We start from the raw sequence: 15,839 nt of genomic DNA, 5'->3' as shown, positions 1-15,839 counted from the left end.
GCCTATGGGCCCCACTTTTGTTCTGATGTTGTTGTTCCAAAACAGGAAATTTACTCGAGTATTTTTGATCTGTTAATTGTTTGGTTATATAACAACAATGCTTTGCAGTTCCAAAAGAGGTACCTACAGTTTGTTGATGAAGGACTGAGATGTGCGACACTCGTATCAAGCAAGAACACATTTTATCATCAGCGCGAGGCTGCGCAATCAATCTTTACCTTTTGCTCGCATCACAACACCACAGATTTACCTGCTTGAAACAATGCAAGAGGAATCTTCCCTACCCTTTCCATATGAACATTTTTAGCATTTCCGCCTTCATGTTCTGATCCATCGTTTACAGACTTCCTTGTCTTTGACTCTAAATTTGCTCCAGCAACAATGTCTTTGGACTTTATTTCCTTTCGATTCCCAGGTATGCATGAAAGCATGACAGCAGATGTACTTTTCTGTTTCAAATTGACAGAGACTCATTTATATAGCACCAAATGATTCCGAGGCTAATGAATTACAGTATCTGCCTGCTCATTATATATCTATTACACGATGCCATCGAGATGCGTTCATGTCTACGAAGTCCTCTATGCTTTTTACACCAACGCAGTAGCAAGAACCAGCCACAGAGAACCTATCATTGCAACCGTACAGCATGAAACTCAACGGTCGTGTGCGAGATACACACATCATTCGACAGTTCCTCTCTATACGCGGGTTATCTTTGAACGACCATGACACCTTCTACCTCTTCATCCTCTATCGCTCAACCTTCCCACACAACAAAATACATTGGAAACTTGGAACTCAAACAATTTTATGGTGCAAATCCTACAAATTCACATTGTCGAGCTCTTGCTCTTACCAATACACCTGCTCTGCGATATCACATAATTGAACGCTAGTCTGGGGGTCGAAGGTTCACGGCCATTTAGTTACACGTATTCACTTCTTCGACATCAAAGTGAGATTCTTCATATGGGATTCCGTCTTATAGACAAAGAGTATATATAGTAGTAGTAGTAGTAAATTCATAATCGATTCGATCTATATAGCTATGCTAAGACCATGCGATGCGCCTGTATCTGTGTCTAATTGAATGAATTAGATAGGAAAAAGATATAAAAACCTACCCCCCCCCCCCCCCCTGCCCCGGTGTCTAGAGTATATATATATATATATATATAAATGAATAAAGCTTCTGAACGTGTTTCGAGTTTGTGCCAGGTATATCGAGTTGCACAGTTGCCATACCTTTGAAGTTGCCTATATTCCCCTCATATTCGAGATTTCATCTGGAACGCACTTTGTTACATATTCTTACACTTCTTTGGTAATCAGGATGGCTTTGGGCAGGAAATGTCTACTTAGTTTGGGTTTCTGTTAACATTACGGCTACCGGTAATAAATAATTTGGACAATGATTTTGCCCTTCCACCTGAAAAAGTATGTATTCACGCAAGCATATTTAGATATTTAGTATCTTGCATTTATACGAATAAACTACTTGACTGGCAGCATCCTAGTAACTCGATATGGAAAACAAGATGCAAGATGCAAGAAAATCTCAACCCAAACCCATCCCGCTGAATTGCTAGAACTGTTCAACCACTGCCCGCAAATCACCCCGTGAATCATATACCCAGAACTCTCTAACTACAATGCACACTCCATGAATGCGCCTTTAGAATCCTAATCAACGCCCTAACCACGATATGCAATTCCCCACAACTCCCAGGTACCATTCGTTAAAGCTCTTCGTCATACACCTCATCCCGATGAACCACGGCAGATTGTGTCTCTATGACACTATTTGTAATCTCGACTCTATCTTTATGAATTCTCGGGTAGATACTCGTATGTACCATCGTCTTCATCATTGTCTTCATCACTGTATTCATCACTGTCTCCATTACTGTCCTCATCACTGTCTTCATCATCGTCCTCATCATCGTCCTCATCATCGTCTCCATCACTGTCTTCATCGCCATCTTCATCCCCATCTTCACCATCTTCATTGACCTCTATGCGATTTTCATTATCTGCATACGCATTGGTAGCTCCGAGCACTCGATCAAGGTCAATTTGTTTGCAGCAACAAGTATTCCATACCGCCTCGCAACAATAGCAGAATTCATAGCCGCATTGACATCTAGAGTGTGAGGTGGGAATTAGTTTTCAATCTTGGAAAGCACGACAGAGAAAGAAAGAAAATATCAAGGACCTACACCATCTGACGACACCCATCCACATATTCGATCAAGCTACCACATTTCGCACATCGTTTCTAGCCTCTTTTCTGAGCTTCGGCAAGAACGAGCTCTTGATTCTGATCCCGAGGACATTCTCCATCATGCCATTCGCTCTTACACTGTATGCATGTGATCGTATTGCACGGCGACTTGGAACAAAAAGCTTGATGTCCTTTGGTATTTCCCTTGACGATAAATGCAGAGCACACTTTGTTGGCGCAATAAGTACGATCTACGGTTTCGTATTCGATTTTCTTGACTTCATAGTCGCGAATGATATCTGCAGACAATAAGTGATACAAGGGCGTGAGATTGATATTATTCCGGCAGCATTTGACAGGAAACATGGACTCGGTCTCTGTCGCTCTAGTGACCCGGCTTTGGAGGCATGCGCTGCAATATACACAATCGCAAGGAAATTTAGCCATTTGTTGAAAATCTTGAGATTCTCCACAAACGATGCATTCGAGTTGGGCTGGATTCTTGCTATCTTCTTGTTTGTTACTTCTCCGTGAGAAAGACTGCAATGTAGGTGAGTCAAAAATCTCATGAGAGAATGTTGGTGCTACTTACATCTGGCATGTTTACCGACAATCTCAGGGGTCGAGACTTGTTTTTGATTTGGTAATATTCTGCACAATTAGGTAAGAGGAGATAGTTGAAGAGAAGGGTTGCAATACAATAGAAGGATTGAGAAATAACCTAAAAGTCAATTATCTCAGGGGATTTTCTGGGGCATCAAAGGATCTTGCTTTGACAGATTTGTCGGAGATTGAGTTCATGTAGATGAAGGGGAAAACTTTTATATCAATTTGCAAGTCCATGTATGAACAAGATCAACAACTAGCTTAGTTCCTAGCTCAATTGGGTGTAATGATATTGTATAACGATGCAATGTGTGAGTTGCAAATTGAATTGTATCAGCTAATGACATTAGACGATTGATGGACATGAAATTTTGTGGCGAATTGTTTCATTCACTCATGGTAAATGAATATGGCTAAACTTCTTGAAAGCCCCAGACTATACAAATAAAGAAATCTTGAACGATGATATGTTTCCTAAAGCCAGATGGATTCGATTACTGAGAGGTGCATGGCGTTGGTAGTAAGTATACTTTGGAAGTCCTCGTACCTATCAGTTTCTTCTACACACTGGAAGCCTTGAGAATCTTCAAGCCTAGGAAACTCCAAGCTTATTACATGTACTTTAGTCTTCTTGTGAGTAGAAAGTCCTCTGTTTGTTTGCAAACATTCGAGCAAAGGTAAGAATAGCTCGAGGGCACATGGGAGATTCATACAAAAGATATCAGCACCACAATACAGAAACGAAATTCTGGATTTAGGTCAGGATTAATCATCAAAGTCTTGGTAGTGTACATTACGGGCGGTTTGTCTAATTTGGAATAGCTAATCTAAATTCATCAAGGGCGATCTCCACTTGTGAAAATTCTCACCTGTAAGAGAACAAGAATCATATTTTCTTCTCGATTTCTACTTGACCATAAATCTTTTGAAGAAGGTAGTTGCCTTGAACACATAAAGAGCTGTTAACAAGGGCTACTTGGGACAAAAGACTCCAGAGTTCGTGCCACAATTACCTGGCAATTTGCTGATGCCTCATCTCTTCCTATAAGACAATGAATATTGCTAACAGCAACTTGTCTTCAAGTCTGTAGTCAATACTATGACTCGCGCACTCTGTAACCAGAATAATCGTAGTACGCCTTAACAATATCACGTGAAAGCTATAGTTTAGAGCAATTGACTTTATGTATGTTGATCTCATTCTGAGACTCACATGCTGCGGATAACCCCAAACTTTCGATTCCACTCAAGTGCTCAAGAAAATATTTGTTGCACGTCTACATCAGTAGCAGGGGTGATAAAAACTCGAGATGACCTTACTAACTGTGAAAGGCTACAACTCTATATTCGCTGCCTAATCTCGACATGCAACACAACTGCACTTATGTTTCAAAAGCGGTAGCAAACTACCCACCATTGGCCTAAAATGAATAATCATAGTAAGTCATTATGTTGAGATGTTTCTCTTGACCTACTCAAATGTGACCCATCAAGCCAAGCTCTCTAGACGCGCGCCTATCATGACATGCAACAGAGGGAGACGTTCTCCTGGCCGGCTACAATATACCTTAGCTTGACCACAGCTCGACAAGTTCGATACAAATCACTCACTCATTAGAAGGCAGAAGACCCCGGACTGTAATATACTTCAAGTGGCCTTCTCTCTCTCTAATACGTATATATAGACTTGTGGTGATTGATTTGTAGGTCGGAGACCAGGCAACAATTGTTAGGATGCCAGAATCAATATCTTTACGTACATTTCCAAGAGATAAGGGAGACTCACATGAGTCCCTACTAGGGATTCCCTTGTAAAAACATGCATATAATTAGTGCTTTGGAGAACCGAGACCGGAATGAAGACCTCTGGAGATATCTCACAATTGCGATTAGGCGCGCAATGAACTTTCTAAGCGAATGCGGTACAGTTGGGGCTTTGATATTGCGCAGAGGTGCATTTGCGGACCGCAGTAGAGGGCATATCTATCGAAAAACCTCACGGATGTACTTAAGATATATGGGCCGTTTGAAGGCAGAATCAGGAAGGTGTTTACCATTTTCTAGCTGGAGATGTTTCAAGAGATGAACTTCCCAATTAACGAGATCGAGGTGGGAACACCTGCTAGTAAGATGGGTACTGAGCAACAAATAATATGCACTGCCGAGCCTTATACGAGCAGAGAACCAAGAGGCCTGGCAGACTGTATCTGAAAGCTTCGTGATCGAGCTGTTGAGATTTACAAGTACAGAGAGGCGGGCCTTATAATATTCAAGAGTTGACGCACATACAGACCATCCACTCGGAAGCCTAATGCGAGGTAAGTAGCGATTAAGAACCCAGCATGAAAGATGAGATCTGCAACAGGACATTTTCCAGGCAATGGTACAAGCAACAGGAGCACAGACGACTCCAAGAAGGAATGCAACCAAAGGGATTCATTGCATACAAGGAGGGCTGAGTAGATAATCAATTGGTCAATATCCATCAGTGCAATCTATGCTAACTCAGCATAGACACAATTGTTCAAAGTCCCAGCGTCCTTCAAAATATACATCGAACAAGGCGCTTGCAAGTCCGTGTGTATACGCGCCTCGTATACATGGACGAATAGGAGCTCCATTTCAAATTCATCCTTGTATACAAATATTGGGGGGTAAAATCTCGGGAGATCACCCATATGCATTGATAGTTGAAGCACCAGACTTATTAAAGGCTTGAAATGCTTCGATGACGTGGTACAATTCAGATTCGGTAGACCCAAGTTTTGGCTTTCTTTCGCAGTACTTCGTATCGTGATAGCCATTTAATACTGCTGCTTATCTCGATCCATAAATTCTATGGCTCCTCTCTCAGTCCATCATAGCCAATCATCTATTCCTTGAACGCAATAGGAAATTCGCGAGCAGAATGCGATGTGCAACAAAAGACATCGAGAGATACGTTTTGTGGTAAAGGCTGACGGTGTAGGTGATTAACTGCCTGAGGATTGTTGTTGGCAAAAGAATTGTTTGGTTGAGAGTGAGAAGAGGAGTGACATTTCGTGATGTGTGAGATTCATTGATTGATTGGTGATGCGTTCGGGAAGTAAGATTTGAGGTTGGAAAGTTGGGATAAATATAGATGTGGGGAAGCGCTTGCTTAATTTAGAGTGAGAGTTAAATCTAGAGCAGCTGGAGGGTCCTTGATGCCTAACTGAGGATATAGCGAGGATCAAGACTAACTTTGGAATGTGAAATGAATAGTATCAGTGATCGGTTTTCGATACTAAGTTCACAAAGAATAAGATGAATTTGACCCAAGAGCGAATGAAACGTGATGTCTACCTTAGCTGTCGTCCCTATCGGTGAGTTTCCGAGCACCAGCTTGAGCAAGATTGGAGAATACGAACATCAGATGTAAGAGCAATACCTAATAGCAGGTAGGCAAATCTCATATTATAAAGAGAGTTTCCTCTCATCGAAACATCACACTACTTCATCCTGAAACCTCATATTCTTTCCCCCTCGCTTGTCAAAGCGTTGAAATATCATATCCTTCTAGTTTAGCCTCCTTTTAGTTCCTCCCTCAAAACCATTGCTTGTCCTCCAATTAGATCAGCGCTCCCAATCAAATAAAACATCTGGGAATATTCCGAACAAGACTTTCTGTGCGTTTTGTTGCACATCTCAAGTCAAAGCACGATTAGATAACTGAGCGTGTTGGGTCTTACCTTGGCTGTATCATTGGCTGATATATAAAGACACGAATGGAAAGGATGGATCTAAACCGAGTCTCTCAGAAGTTATGTTCACTAATAATACCTAGGTAGTACAATTTATAAACTCTAACATATAGCTTTATCCCTCCACATCTCTCGACTTTGACTGCATACTGCTCTTCCCGTGATACCATCAATCTTAGCAACTCGCTGTTCCATACTGTTACCATATCTGGTAAGCAGACCCAATATACTCATGAAAATCCCAACCCAACCCCTCCCAACCCATACAACACCCGCCACCCAACTTTATGACGTGCAACAATATGCATATCCCCGATTCCCTAAAATTTGACACGACATGCAGCACAAGTCCTCATAGCTACTGCAAACATGAATGGAGCTATCAATATGATGATTTCGACAGTCAATAGCGTCGTGTGAGTCAATGATGGGATGCCCGAGGCTGTTAGACTATTTTGTGCTTATATTGAAAGGCGGACGAAACAACTTTAATAGAAATAATATGTTGCATTCGTTGAGATAAAACTTGGGCTTACATCTATGTCGTATGCTCGGTGGAGGTGCTCTAGTGTCTAAAATGTCATCATAGAGTTCTCCCTCTGTGTCGTGTAAGGGAAAAAGATGATATGTGTTAATGTTTGGAGAGGCTGAGCCGAGTAAAATACATATACACGTCATCATAGCTGTAGACCTCAATATCCGAACTCGATATGCTATAGTTTTAGTCACGTAGAATATGGTAATTAGCACGGTATATATAAGCATTCGACAATTCAAGTTAAATCAAATGAAATTAAGAAACATTTCATTGTAGCACAACTGATGTTCTTTCCATATTTGTGTTATCATACAAAACCCAGCCAAAGAGAAAACATAAAAAATTTACCCATCCCGTCCATCCGTTCATATCTCCAGATCAACGCCAGTGATAAGCAAATATCAAAAGCTCAGCGCGGAACCCAACGCGATTACTGTTCCATATGTCCATTTTTGCAGAAAGAAACAGTAATGCAAAAGCCTAATCAAGGGCCTGGGGATAATACCTGCATAGACACGTTTTTTCGAAGAAAACCACTAGTCGGTTCCACAAGACCTTCCTCTGAACAGTAATACTCCATGATAATGAATCAAATCAAGCCTTAATCTTCTTGGGGCGACCACGACCAGCAGAGCTTGGTGTACCAGCATCATCAGATACCTTTCTCTTCTTGCTAGCTGGGGTAGCAGATGCTGGAGAATCGCTGGTTTTTTCTTTGGCGGGTCTTCCTCTCTTCTTACCCGAGCTTGGTGTAGCAGCAGGCTTTCCGGCAACATCTCCTTCGGCAGCAGGTACCTTTGCGGGTCTTCCTCTCTTTCCTGGAGTTTTCTTCTCCTCAACGACAGCCTTTGCCTTTGGAGACTTAGGGGTCTTAGCAGCTTTGGGTTCTTTTGCAGGCTTGGGCTCTTTTGGTGCTTTTGGTTCCTTGGGAGGTTTTGGAACTCTTGGCGCAGGTTTAGGCTTGACGATACCACTGGAGGGTCGGCCACGTCCACGTCCGGAAGGAACCTTGATCTTTTTCTCGCTATCAGGTTTGGCTGGACGACCTCGGTCACGGCCACTGGGGGCGGGCTTCTCCCTTGGGACGAGAACTGGCTCACTTTCCTTGATAATGACGAAAGCAACCTTCTCGATTTGAAGAGGATTGACACGAAGACGAGTCGCCAAGGCTTTAGCAGCGGCGTGTATTTTCTCAAACTCGGCAACATTGTACTTTGGTGTTGGTTTATGTTCTCCATCATTGACGAGCCATTTGAAGCATTCATCACTGAAGAATGTCACATTATCAGGATAACGGACAGAGAGGATGAGGGAGGCAGTAGCCGGTCCAATTCCCATCAAAGGATCCTTGAGTTTGTTGATGACAACACCAATATCTGTTGGATTGGACTTGTAGTAGTCGAAAGCATCCTTAGTAGCAGCCTCAACAAGCTCATCTGAGTTCTTGCCAACCTTCTTCAGGAATCCTGGACGATAAGCACCATGACGACTAAATCGAAAATTAGCATCAAAATAAATTCAAATGGCATTCCATAGTAACTTTAGAGACGAAGGAATGATAAAATAAGATGAAATATTTTTGCAGAATTTTTTGCGATGAGGGTGGGAAAGTGAAAGACCTCCGGAAAGCCGAGCTTCAGACCTCAAAACGCGGCCTCTTCTCCACCTACCAATCGACAAACAAAATATCGCGAAAAAAGAAAACAATTGAAAACAAAACAAATGATGTGAATAGAATCAACTTACAGTTTCCAATCAACCAACTTCGTGACATCTTCAATAGAGAAAGTGTTTGAACCATCCTTAAACTTTGCTGGCGCCTCAACATATCTAAATCTATCGAGCTCTTGAAGTGGTGTAAAACCTTCTTTTGCTAAATAGAATATCAAATCAACCACGCATTCTTTCGTGAGCGATCAAGGACCGAATGAACTTACTGTCTTTTGCATACTTGTTGAGTAGAGCCGGATATCTTGCCAACGTTTGGTTGAACTCAGCGAGAGTAATATCATTTGGTGAAGACATGGTGAATTCTTGATCTTTCTCTCCCTCAAAACGAGCTTCAATTGTCGATTTTCTTGGACTTCCGAATAGAGGATTGAGAGAATTTGAAATGGAACGAAGCATTCAAGAGGAATTCCTAAATTATAATGATGAATTTGATGGAAGTATTTATTTTGAGAAATAAATAAAAGTAAAATAGAAAGAGAAGAGACGAGGAGGAGGGAATGCGCGACGCGACGTGAATTTATGTTATGGATACTAGGTAAAACGTTTAATGCTGTTTTGGGCTTAGATAAAATATGGGATTATGATTACTACTCAAATGGAGCTAATTCAAATTATACACCGTAGTTAAGAGAATTAAATTGAAATTTAGTTATTATATTGACAAGTTTTATGAGACAAAATCAAATCTACTCTAACCACCATACTATCTTATCGGACTCCGCAAGCCAAAAAATTATTGGTACACGCATTAAAAGTTCCAGAACTTCTTATTTTTCTCCTCTTCTCTTCTCTTCCCTTCCCCCCCAACTTCGTCTTCTTCAAGTAAATCAAAAAAGTCTCGGATTACCTTCAATCATTTATACATACATAAACTCAATTTAATAACTTCTTAATTCAATCAAAACCTCTTTCAAAATGGGAGGAGGTAATGTAAGTTTGATCTCTGTTACCCTTATTTCCCCTTTAAACTCTATAACCCTTTTTTCTTGCCCGGTCCATCAAGGCCAGGGAAATTCTCCACCTTAGGGTCTCTCAACCCGGTCTCCAACCACGAACTATGATCGTCGCATTCTAAATACTGGAGACCTGACCTTTTCACAGGGCGCAAAAGCAGCTTCCAAGCGTGCTCGCAATCAAAAGGATGCTGAGAAGGGTGTCGCAAAGTCGCAATTGAAGGTCAACGAGTCAGCAAAGGATATTCAATGCGAGGTTTGCAAAACCACTTTCTTGAAGACCACTAGACTTCCTGCGTGAGTACTTTGTTTTTTCGTTTGCGATTTATATTTGCCGTTTCGCACAATCGTCAGTCTTGAAAGAAAAGATGCGGGTATTCTGGGAATTATGCATCGGGACGGGGAGAATCCTGCAGGAAGAGAAAGAGGAAAAAAATGATGCAAGGAATTTTGGAAAACCCGCAGTCGTTTTCTTTCTTGAAGCATCAAGCCAAATTCAAATCATACCGAAACTAATACTCCATCACCAGTCTCACTGAACATGCCATGAACAAGCACTCAAAAGGACCGGAACTCTGCTTTCCATCGTTTATGGCTCAGCAGGCTGCATTAGTTGGCAAGAAATAAATTCTCGACACTTCTTTGTGCGGCTCATCTTACGATTTCGTACGACGCAATGACGAAGACACGATATTTTACGGTTGGACAGATGTGGTAGAGGAAAATTTTGGGTTTCGATGATCAGAGGATTGATATCAATTTGCGAAAGAAGAACAAGCGATTTGGCGCATGGGCGGGAGATATGATGGCGTTTATTCACAAGCCAGCAGACTAGCTATTTGAACCAGAACGATCTGCTTCTTATCTACAAATACGTGTTCTACTTCGCATGACGAGTAATGGATCGGGTCTAGTCAGGTAGTTCGGATCACCATACAACAACGAAAAGGGGCTTGACTTAGTTGGATTTATTTGGACTATTGAATTCATTTGAGACAATGAATCTCTGCCTTAGGTTTCTGCAGGTGGAGTAACGGGTAAACCCTTTTGTTTGCGTTCCGCTTCTTGCTCTGCTCTTATGTCCGCAAGAATTGCTGGATACCACTTCTCTCCTACATCCACATGGCTCTTAATCCTATTTCTTAATGTCGCCTCCCCTAGCGTATCCGCCTTTCCGCCCCCTCTAAAGGTAAATTCCACTTCATCCAACCTACCGCCCACACTCTCCAAAATCTTTCTCCTCATCTGCCTAACCTCCTCCTTCACATCCCCAATCCCCACCTCATTCAACTCCTCAAACCTCGTACTTCCCCTCACTCCCTGAAAAAACGGCACACTATATCTCGGTCCCCCTCCATACTGCGGACTCAAAACCCTATGCGTGGTACTCATACAAACCCCCTTTGTTAACGCCTCCATTCCCTGTCCAATCGCCACCACTAACGTTCCTTCAATCGGCGGACAATCAATCCACTCCCCTCTCAGATTCTGCACCTGTAGCCCCTTCTTATCCCCAACTTGCAACAGATACGACGTCAACATGGAATCCTTATGCGGACCTACTCCCTGACCCTCTTGTTCGGGCCGCAGACCCAGTTCCTTCAAATCCGGATATTTAACCACTTTTAATTTATGCTGTTGATCGGTATCGAAATACCGCTCAAATGCATTCGCGGGGAGTCCAATGGCTTCTGCAATCAAACTGGTGAAGAATTTGGATATATCACCCATTTGTTTGATATATGATTCAAAAACCGGGCGGAAATTAGGAAGATAGGTGGGCGAGGGCCAGAGATTGGGAGCAAGGAGATTGTAGTGGAGAGGATCGGAGGTAGTAGGGATGGGATGGGGAGTAGAGAGATCGATTTGTTCGCGTTGATCGATTGCGTGGGCGGTGATTTCTGCGGAGAGCGGGGAGTAGCCTAGGAATGAGGGCGCGTTGACCATTTGGATTTTGGTCCTGGGTGGAGTTAGATAGGGGGTTTGGGATACTTGTTCGGTGCCTATGCAAGTAGATTGGTGAAATGAGATATGAGAAGTGAGAAGTGAGCAAAAAGAACCTACTTTTCCTCCAGAGGGATATCAAAGAACTTGACCCCTTCCTCAATAACATTATCTATTAGTTCCTGGGTTATCCTAACGTTCTTTAAATATAGAAATCCCACTTCGAGTAGTGCATGGCGCAATTGATCTAGAAACTCGGGTTTAGTTTCTGGGGATCTAGCGAGAGAGAGGTCGAGGATTGGGATATTGGTGAAGGACATTATGTGTGATCGTGAGTGGTGTTTCTTTGCACAGTAAAGTATTGAAGATTATATTATAGCAATGGAAACATCTATATCATGAGATTGATATGGGAATTGTAATCCAAAGTATTACGAATTTGCTAGTAACATGATGTGATTGATGTGATGTTCCTCCAAGCAGTGCTTAGTGGACAAATTCCATGAACCCTCAATGGGAAGTGGGGTGCGGGGTGATTTCGTTATCTGACGCGATCCGCATAAAACGACCCTTAATGATAAGTAAGATATGTAACCGCTGAAGGGTCCCATCACAAAGAAAACAAAATCATGAAGCACATCGATAAGTAATATTAACATTTTATTCCAAGTCAAGGAAGACTCGACAAATTCTGCAAGGTATAAATACTTTTAAGCTCTGTACAGCCATATACAAAGCTCCCTAACGCTCAAGGTTTTATAAACCGCCCTCGCTATGCCAACTTAGAGTATAGAAACGATTAAAATTCATTATACCATCTTTTCCAAAGGTTTACTAGAAAACAATCCTGCCACTTGATAGAACATCTCCTCCAAAGGTGGCAATGCAAATGCTGGCCCAATATCAAATACACCTGAAAGTGCTTGTTGTGTTACAACAGGTGTATCATCATCATCCTCGATGACTGCAGGTGATAAAGGTTCGGCTTCTTCCTGCTCATCCTCAACATCCTCAACCATTTGTAGCAAATCACCAGTTGACTCATCTGCAATTGCATCTAATTGAAGCTCAGTAGTTGACTGGGCCAATGCGGTGATTGGTTGAGTGCCCTTCTTCATCACATTTCGGACTTCAGCAGCCCCATTGAGGACCAAGAATCCTTCCGAATTCTCCGTGGGTACAATAGCCGAGACCGCAGTCTTGAAGCACTCGGTAAACAGTGGCACTTGACTTTCCTGGCCAAAGACGGCGAATCCACAATACGTTGGCGGGAATGTCTGCTCTCTGAGCTCCTCTGCTGATGGAGGAGTAAGTCTCATTGGAATTGCGACTGCAAATGTGCGACTGTTTCGGTTGATGGCTAAATGCATCATCTCAATTTTTTGTATGATATGCATGCGTGTGATAGATTTGTATAGCTTTAAGCTATATCTCAACTGATCCGAAACCAAATCATGTACACGAATCGAATCGGACAGTGTTATAAGATCCCTACCTAAAATCTCCATGGCCACGATACTACCTTCAAATAGGCCGTGCTGTGAAGCTGTGATGGAGCCTAGTTCGGGATCGATCATGTGAACTGTTCCGTTTTTACCAAATGCTGCAGCTAGAATTGAGCCATCATCCGCGAACGCTATAGCACCATTGTATGGCGTACTACGCAAGTAGTCATCGGTAAGCTCAGACTTTTCGAGTTGAATTTCATGCTGGCAGTGCCAGTTTTTGAGAGCGTTGCCCTTTACATCCTTAACTGCAATGCCATCCCTTTTTCGAGTTTTTGGAACCCATGTTCGCACCACACTGTCTTCTCCTATCGTAGAAAATCTCAAGGAGCTAGGATCTGTGGCGAGACCCAGGATTTGACCAGCTCCAGGTGCGGCATCACTTGCCATATGTGGAGTATTGATTCGCGATACTAATTCCCATGTCTGCTCTGCTTCTTTCCACTGCCAGAACTTCAAACAGATTTCGCGCCTCAGTTTCAATTCAGCAAATGGGTTTGTAGCCTGGTGAGTTACGAAATCGAGGTCGGCGTGAGATGGCGTCCACTCATCAACAGTAGCTAGCCAAAGGCCATCGTGAGACTTCTGAATATGGGTGACCCTAGGTTCCGAAACTGGAAGTGCGTTTGGTGTCTCGTTAATACTGGTGACATTTGTCCTTGCAAGAGCTTGCTTTGATACATTGTGCCCAGCACTGAGGTCATAGGTTTGTAAAAATGAACAGTTTCTAACAGGAGCTTCGTAAAATGGCACTTCCGGTGTCTGTCCAACACCAAGGAATAGATGAGAAGGGTTTACAGAACTGACAACAGCAGGTGTCCGCTGGACAACATGAAATTTGTAGAAATGGGATTTTGCTCTCTGCACTTCATCTGCTCGGGGTTCAGCATACTGGGTGACGCTGGATTGGATGCCAGCAAAATTTGCCGTCGGTTCCAACTCGGCTGTAGACAATACCATCGCAGAATTGTCGGCAAGCTGAATGCCGTACGAGGACCCAGAAGGAGATACGACCACATTGAGAATAGTAGATGTCATGTGAGGCAAGAACTGCGTCTTTCCGGTATCTAATTGCCAAAGCACGAGTACTGTTTCGCTACCTCCTGATATAATGTAGTTACCTATTATTGGGTCAGCTCAGGTTGCTAGAGAGTAAAGCGCGAAAGATATACATACCATCCAGAGACCACTTGACGGTCTGGACACCTCTTCTGTGCCAATGTAATCTTGTCGGTACAAGGTTGATCATGGATGCATAGTTCTTGTTTTCTGATTGTATGAGATTTCCTAGCAAATCACGATGTATGAAAATGAATCCTTTCGCATCACCAACCACTACATCAACCACTGGTATCTTCTTTGATATATTTCTGTCATCGGTACCTGTTCTAAGATATACTCGTGCATCCAAGGACATTATAGGAGCAGTCGAATCAAACATACGGAATACGTACTTGATTTTGTCAGTAGTATCAAAATCCAAGTTCCGAACATAACCAAGTAAGATACTCTTTCCAGAAGCTGCGAGAAGTACAGAGCCTCCATTGGCAGTTTTTAAATAGTTGATTGGGTTTGTTGAAGTATATATAGTTCTTGCGACTGTTTGTATTGGCGAACCAGGCTGAGTCAATTCATTCGCAGTAATTCGCCAGCCGCCGTCCTTCTTAGGCTCAGTTGTGAATACCACATCTCTTCGTCGTCCAGCGGATATCATAGAAGCAACAGTCATATGTATGCACCCTGTAGACGAAATCTTCCAGGATTGATCGTTGCCAGTTCCCGAAGTCCAGTCCAGGCGGTATATGGCTCCATCGGATAAGGCTGCCCAAACAATATTATAATCAGTCGGGGAGAGCTCGTATGCGACAACATGAGCGAAAGGATGTTTCGAGTGGTCGAATTTTATCGATCGGGTGAGGAGAGAATCGGAGGTCGAGTAGATGAGGAGGCTCATTCGGGTTGCTAAGATCATATACCTTGGTTTCAGTTAGCTGTTAAGCTCGTCGCAAAGAGAACCCGATGTCATACTTCTCGTCTTCTGTAAAAATAGGATCGGCATCAATCATACGCCCACCGACAGGTTCAGAGATGTTCCAGGTTTGATCTTTCACTGGCTTTGGTGCCTGTGGAATTTTCTTTTCCCAAATTTCCTTCTTCGGCTTCATTCCTCGTTTTGCCTGCGAGTCCGGAGATTGTAATGGCACGTCCTCAAATAGATCCTCAAAATCGATGACCTCTGTTGATTCTAATTCATCTTTGACATGCGCGCCATTGACCTGGGCCAATTCTTTTCCTTTTCCTAGCGCTTCAAAAATGTCAAAACCGCCATTGCTCTGAACAAATTTGGTATAAGTATCCGCAGATTCTGAGGTAGGTTTAGACCTCTTTGGAATATCTGCTACCTCTGTTTGAACTCTTTTGCGCTTCAATATGGAAGCCATTGTGTTGTCAAAAGTTATTGAAAGTCAAAAAGAGTTCGAGGTTAGGATTGGCAAATGTGATGCAGAAGCTCTGAACGTTTTTTATTTTTTATTTGATAACCGAAGATCTACCGATAGTTGTTCCGGCGATAAAGAAAAAAGTTCTTGGTATCAACTCACGCGCAGAACTTCA

At 42.6% G+C, this 15,839-nt stretch overlaps 5 protein-coding genes across 5 annotated transcripts; 1 reads left to right on the top strand and 4 right to left on the bottom strand.

Moving 5' to 3' along the window:
* Nucleotides 1-2,281: 2,281 nt before the first annotated feature.
* EAF01_002337 (uncharacterized protein) lies at nt 2,282-2,828 on the bottom strand (the record flags this gene model as incomplete). Its single annotated transcript, XM_038910589.1, has 2 exons — nt 2,282-2,767; nt 2,820-2,828. The coding sequence occupies 2 exons, from the start codon at nt 2,826-2,828 to the stop codon at nt 2,282-2,284; spliced, it is 495 nt and encodes a 164-aa protein (XP_038773511.1).
* Nucleotides 2,829-7,311: 4,483 nt separating this feature from the next.
* EAF01_002336 (uncharacterized protein) lies at nt 7,312-9,444 on the bottom strand. Its single transcript, XM_038910588.1, has 3 exons — nt 9,031-9,444; nt 8,840-8,966; nt 7,312-8,582 (listed from the first exon to the last, which is right to left on the bottom strand). Exons 1-3 carry the CDS (start codon nt 9,218-9,220, stop codon nt 7,688-7,690), a joined length of 1,212 nt encoding a protein of 403 aa, XP_038773510.1. The 5' UTR covers nt 9,221-9,444; the 3' UTR covers nt 7,312-7,687.
* A 295-nt stretch (nt 9,445-9,739) lies between these two features.
* On the top strand, nt 9,740-10,404 carry EAF01_002335 (uncharacterized protein; the record flags this gene model as incomplete). The annotated part of the gene is made up of 3 exons (XM_038910587.1): nt 9,740-9,754; nt 9,926-10,074; nt 10,308-10,404. The coding sequence occupies 3 exons, from the start codon at nt 9,740-9,742 to the stop codon at nt 10,402-10,404; spliced, it is 261 nt and encodes an 86-aa protein (XP_038773509.1).
* Nucleotides 10,405-10,788: 384 nt separating this feature from the next.
* Nucleotides 10,789-12,041, bottom strand: EAF01_002334 (uncharacterized protein; the record flags this gene model as incomplete). Its single annotated transcript, XM_038910586.1, has 2 exons — nt 10,789-11,737; nt 11,842-12,041. The coding sequence occupies 2 exons, from the start codon at nt 12,039-12,041 to the stop codon at nt 10,789-10,791; spliced, it is 1,149 nt and encodes a 382-aa protein (XP_038773508.1).
* A 489-nt stretch (nt 12,042-12,530) lies between these two features.
* EAF01_002333 (uncharacterized protein) lies at nt 12,531-15,667 on the bottom strand (the record flags this gene model as incomplete). The annotated part of the gene is made up of 3 exons (XM_038910585.1): nt 12,531-14,347; nt 14,403-15,202; nt 15,255-15,667. The coding sequence occupies 3 exons, from the start codon at nt 15,665-15,667 to the stop codon at nt 12,531-12,533; spliced, it is 3,030 nt and encodes a 1,009-aa protein (XP_038773507.1).
* Nucleotides 15,668-15,839: the final 172 nt, after the last annotated feature.

The sequence above is a fragment of the Botrytis porri genome, assembly GCF_014898465.1.
Source record: "Botrytis porri strain MUCL 3234 chromosome Unknown BPOR_003, whole genome shotgun sequence".
NCBI lineage: Eukaryota > Fungi > Ascomycota > Leotiomycetes > Helotiales > Sclerotiniaceae > Botrytis > Botrytis porri.
Note: the sequence above shows the minus strand (reverse complement) of the source record. Positions and strands in the feature narration are given on the sequence as shown.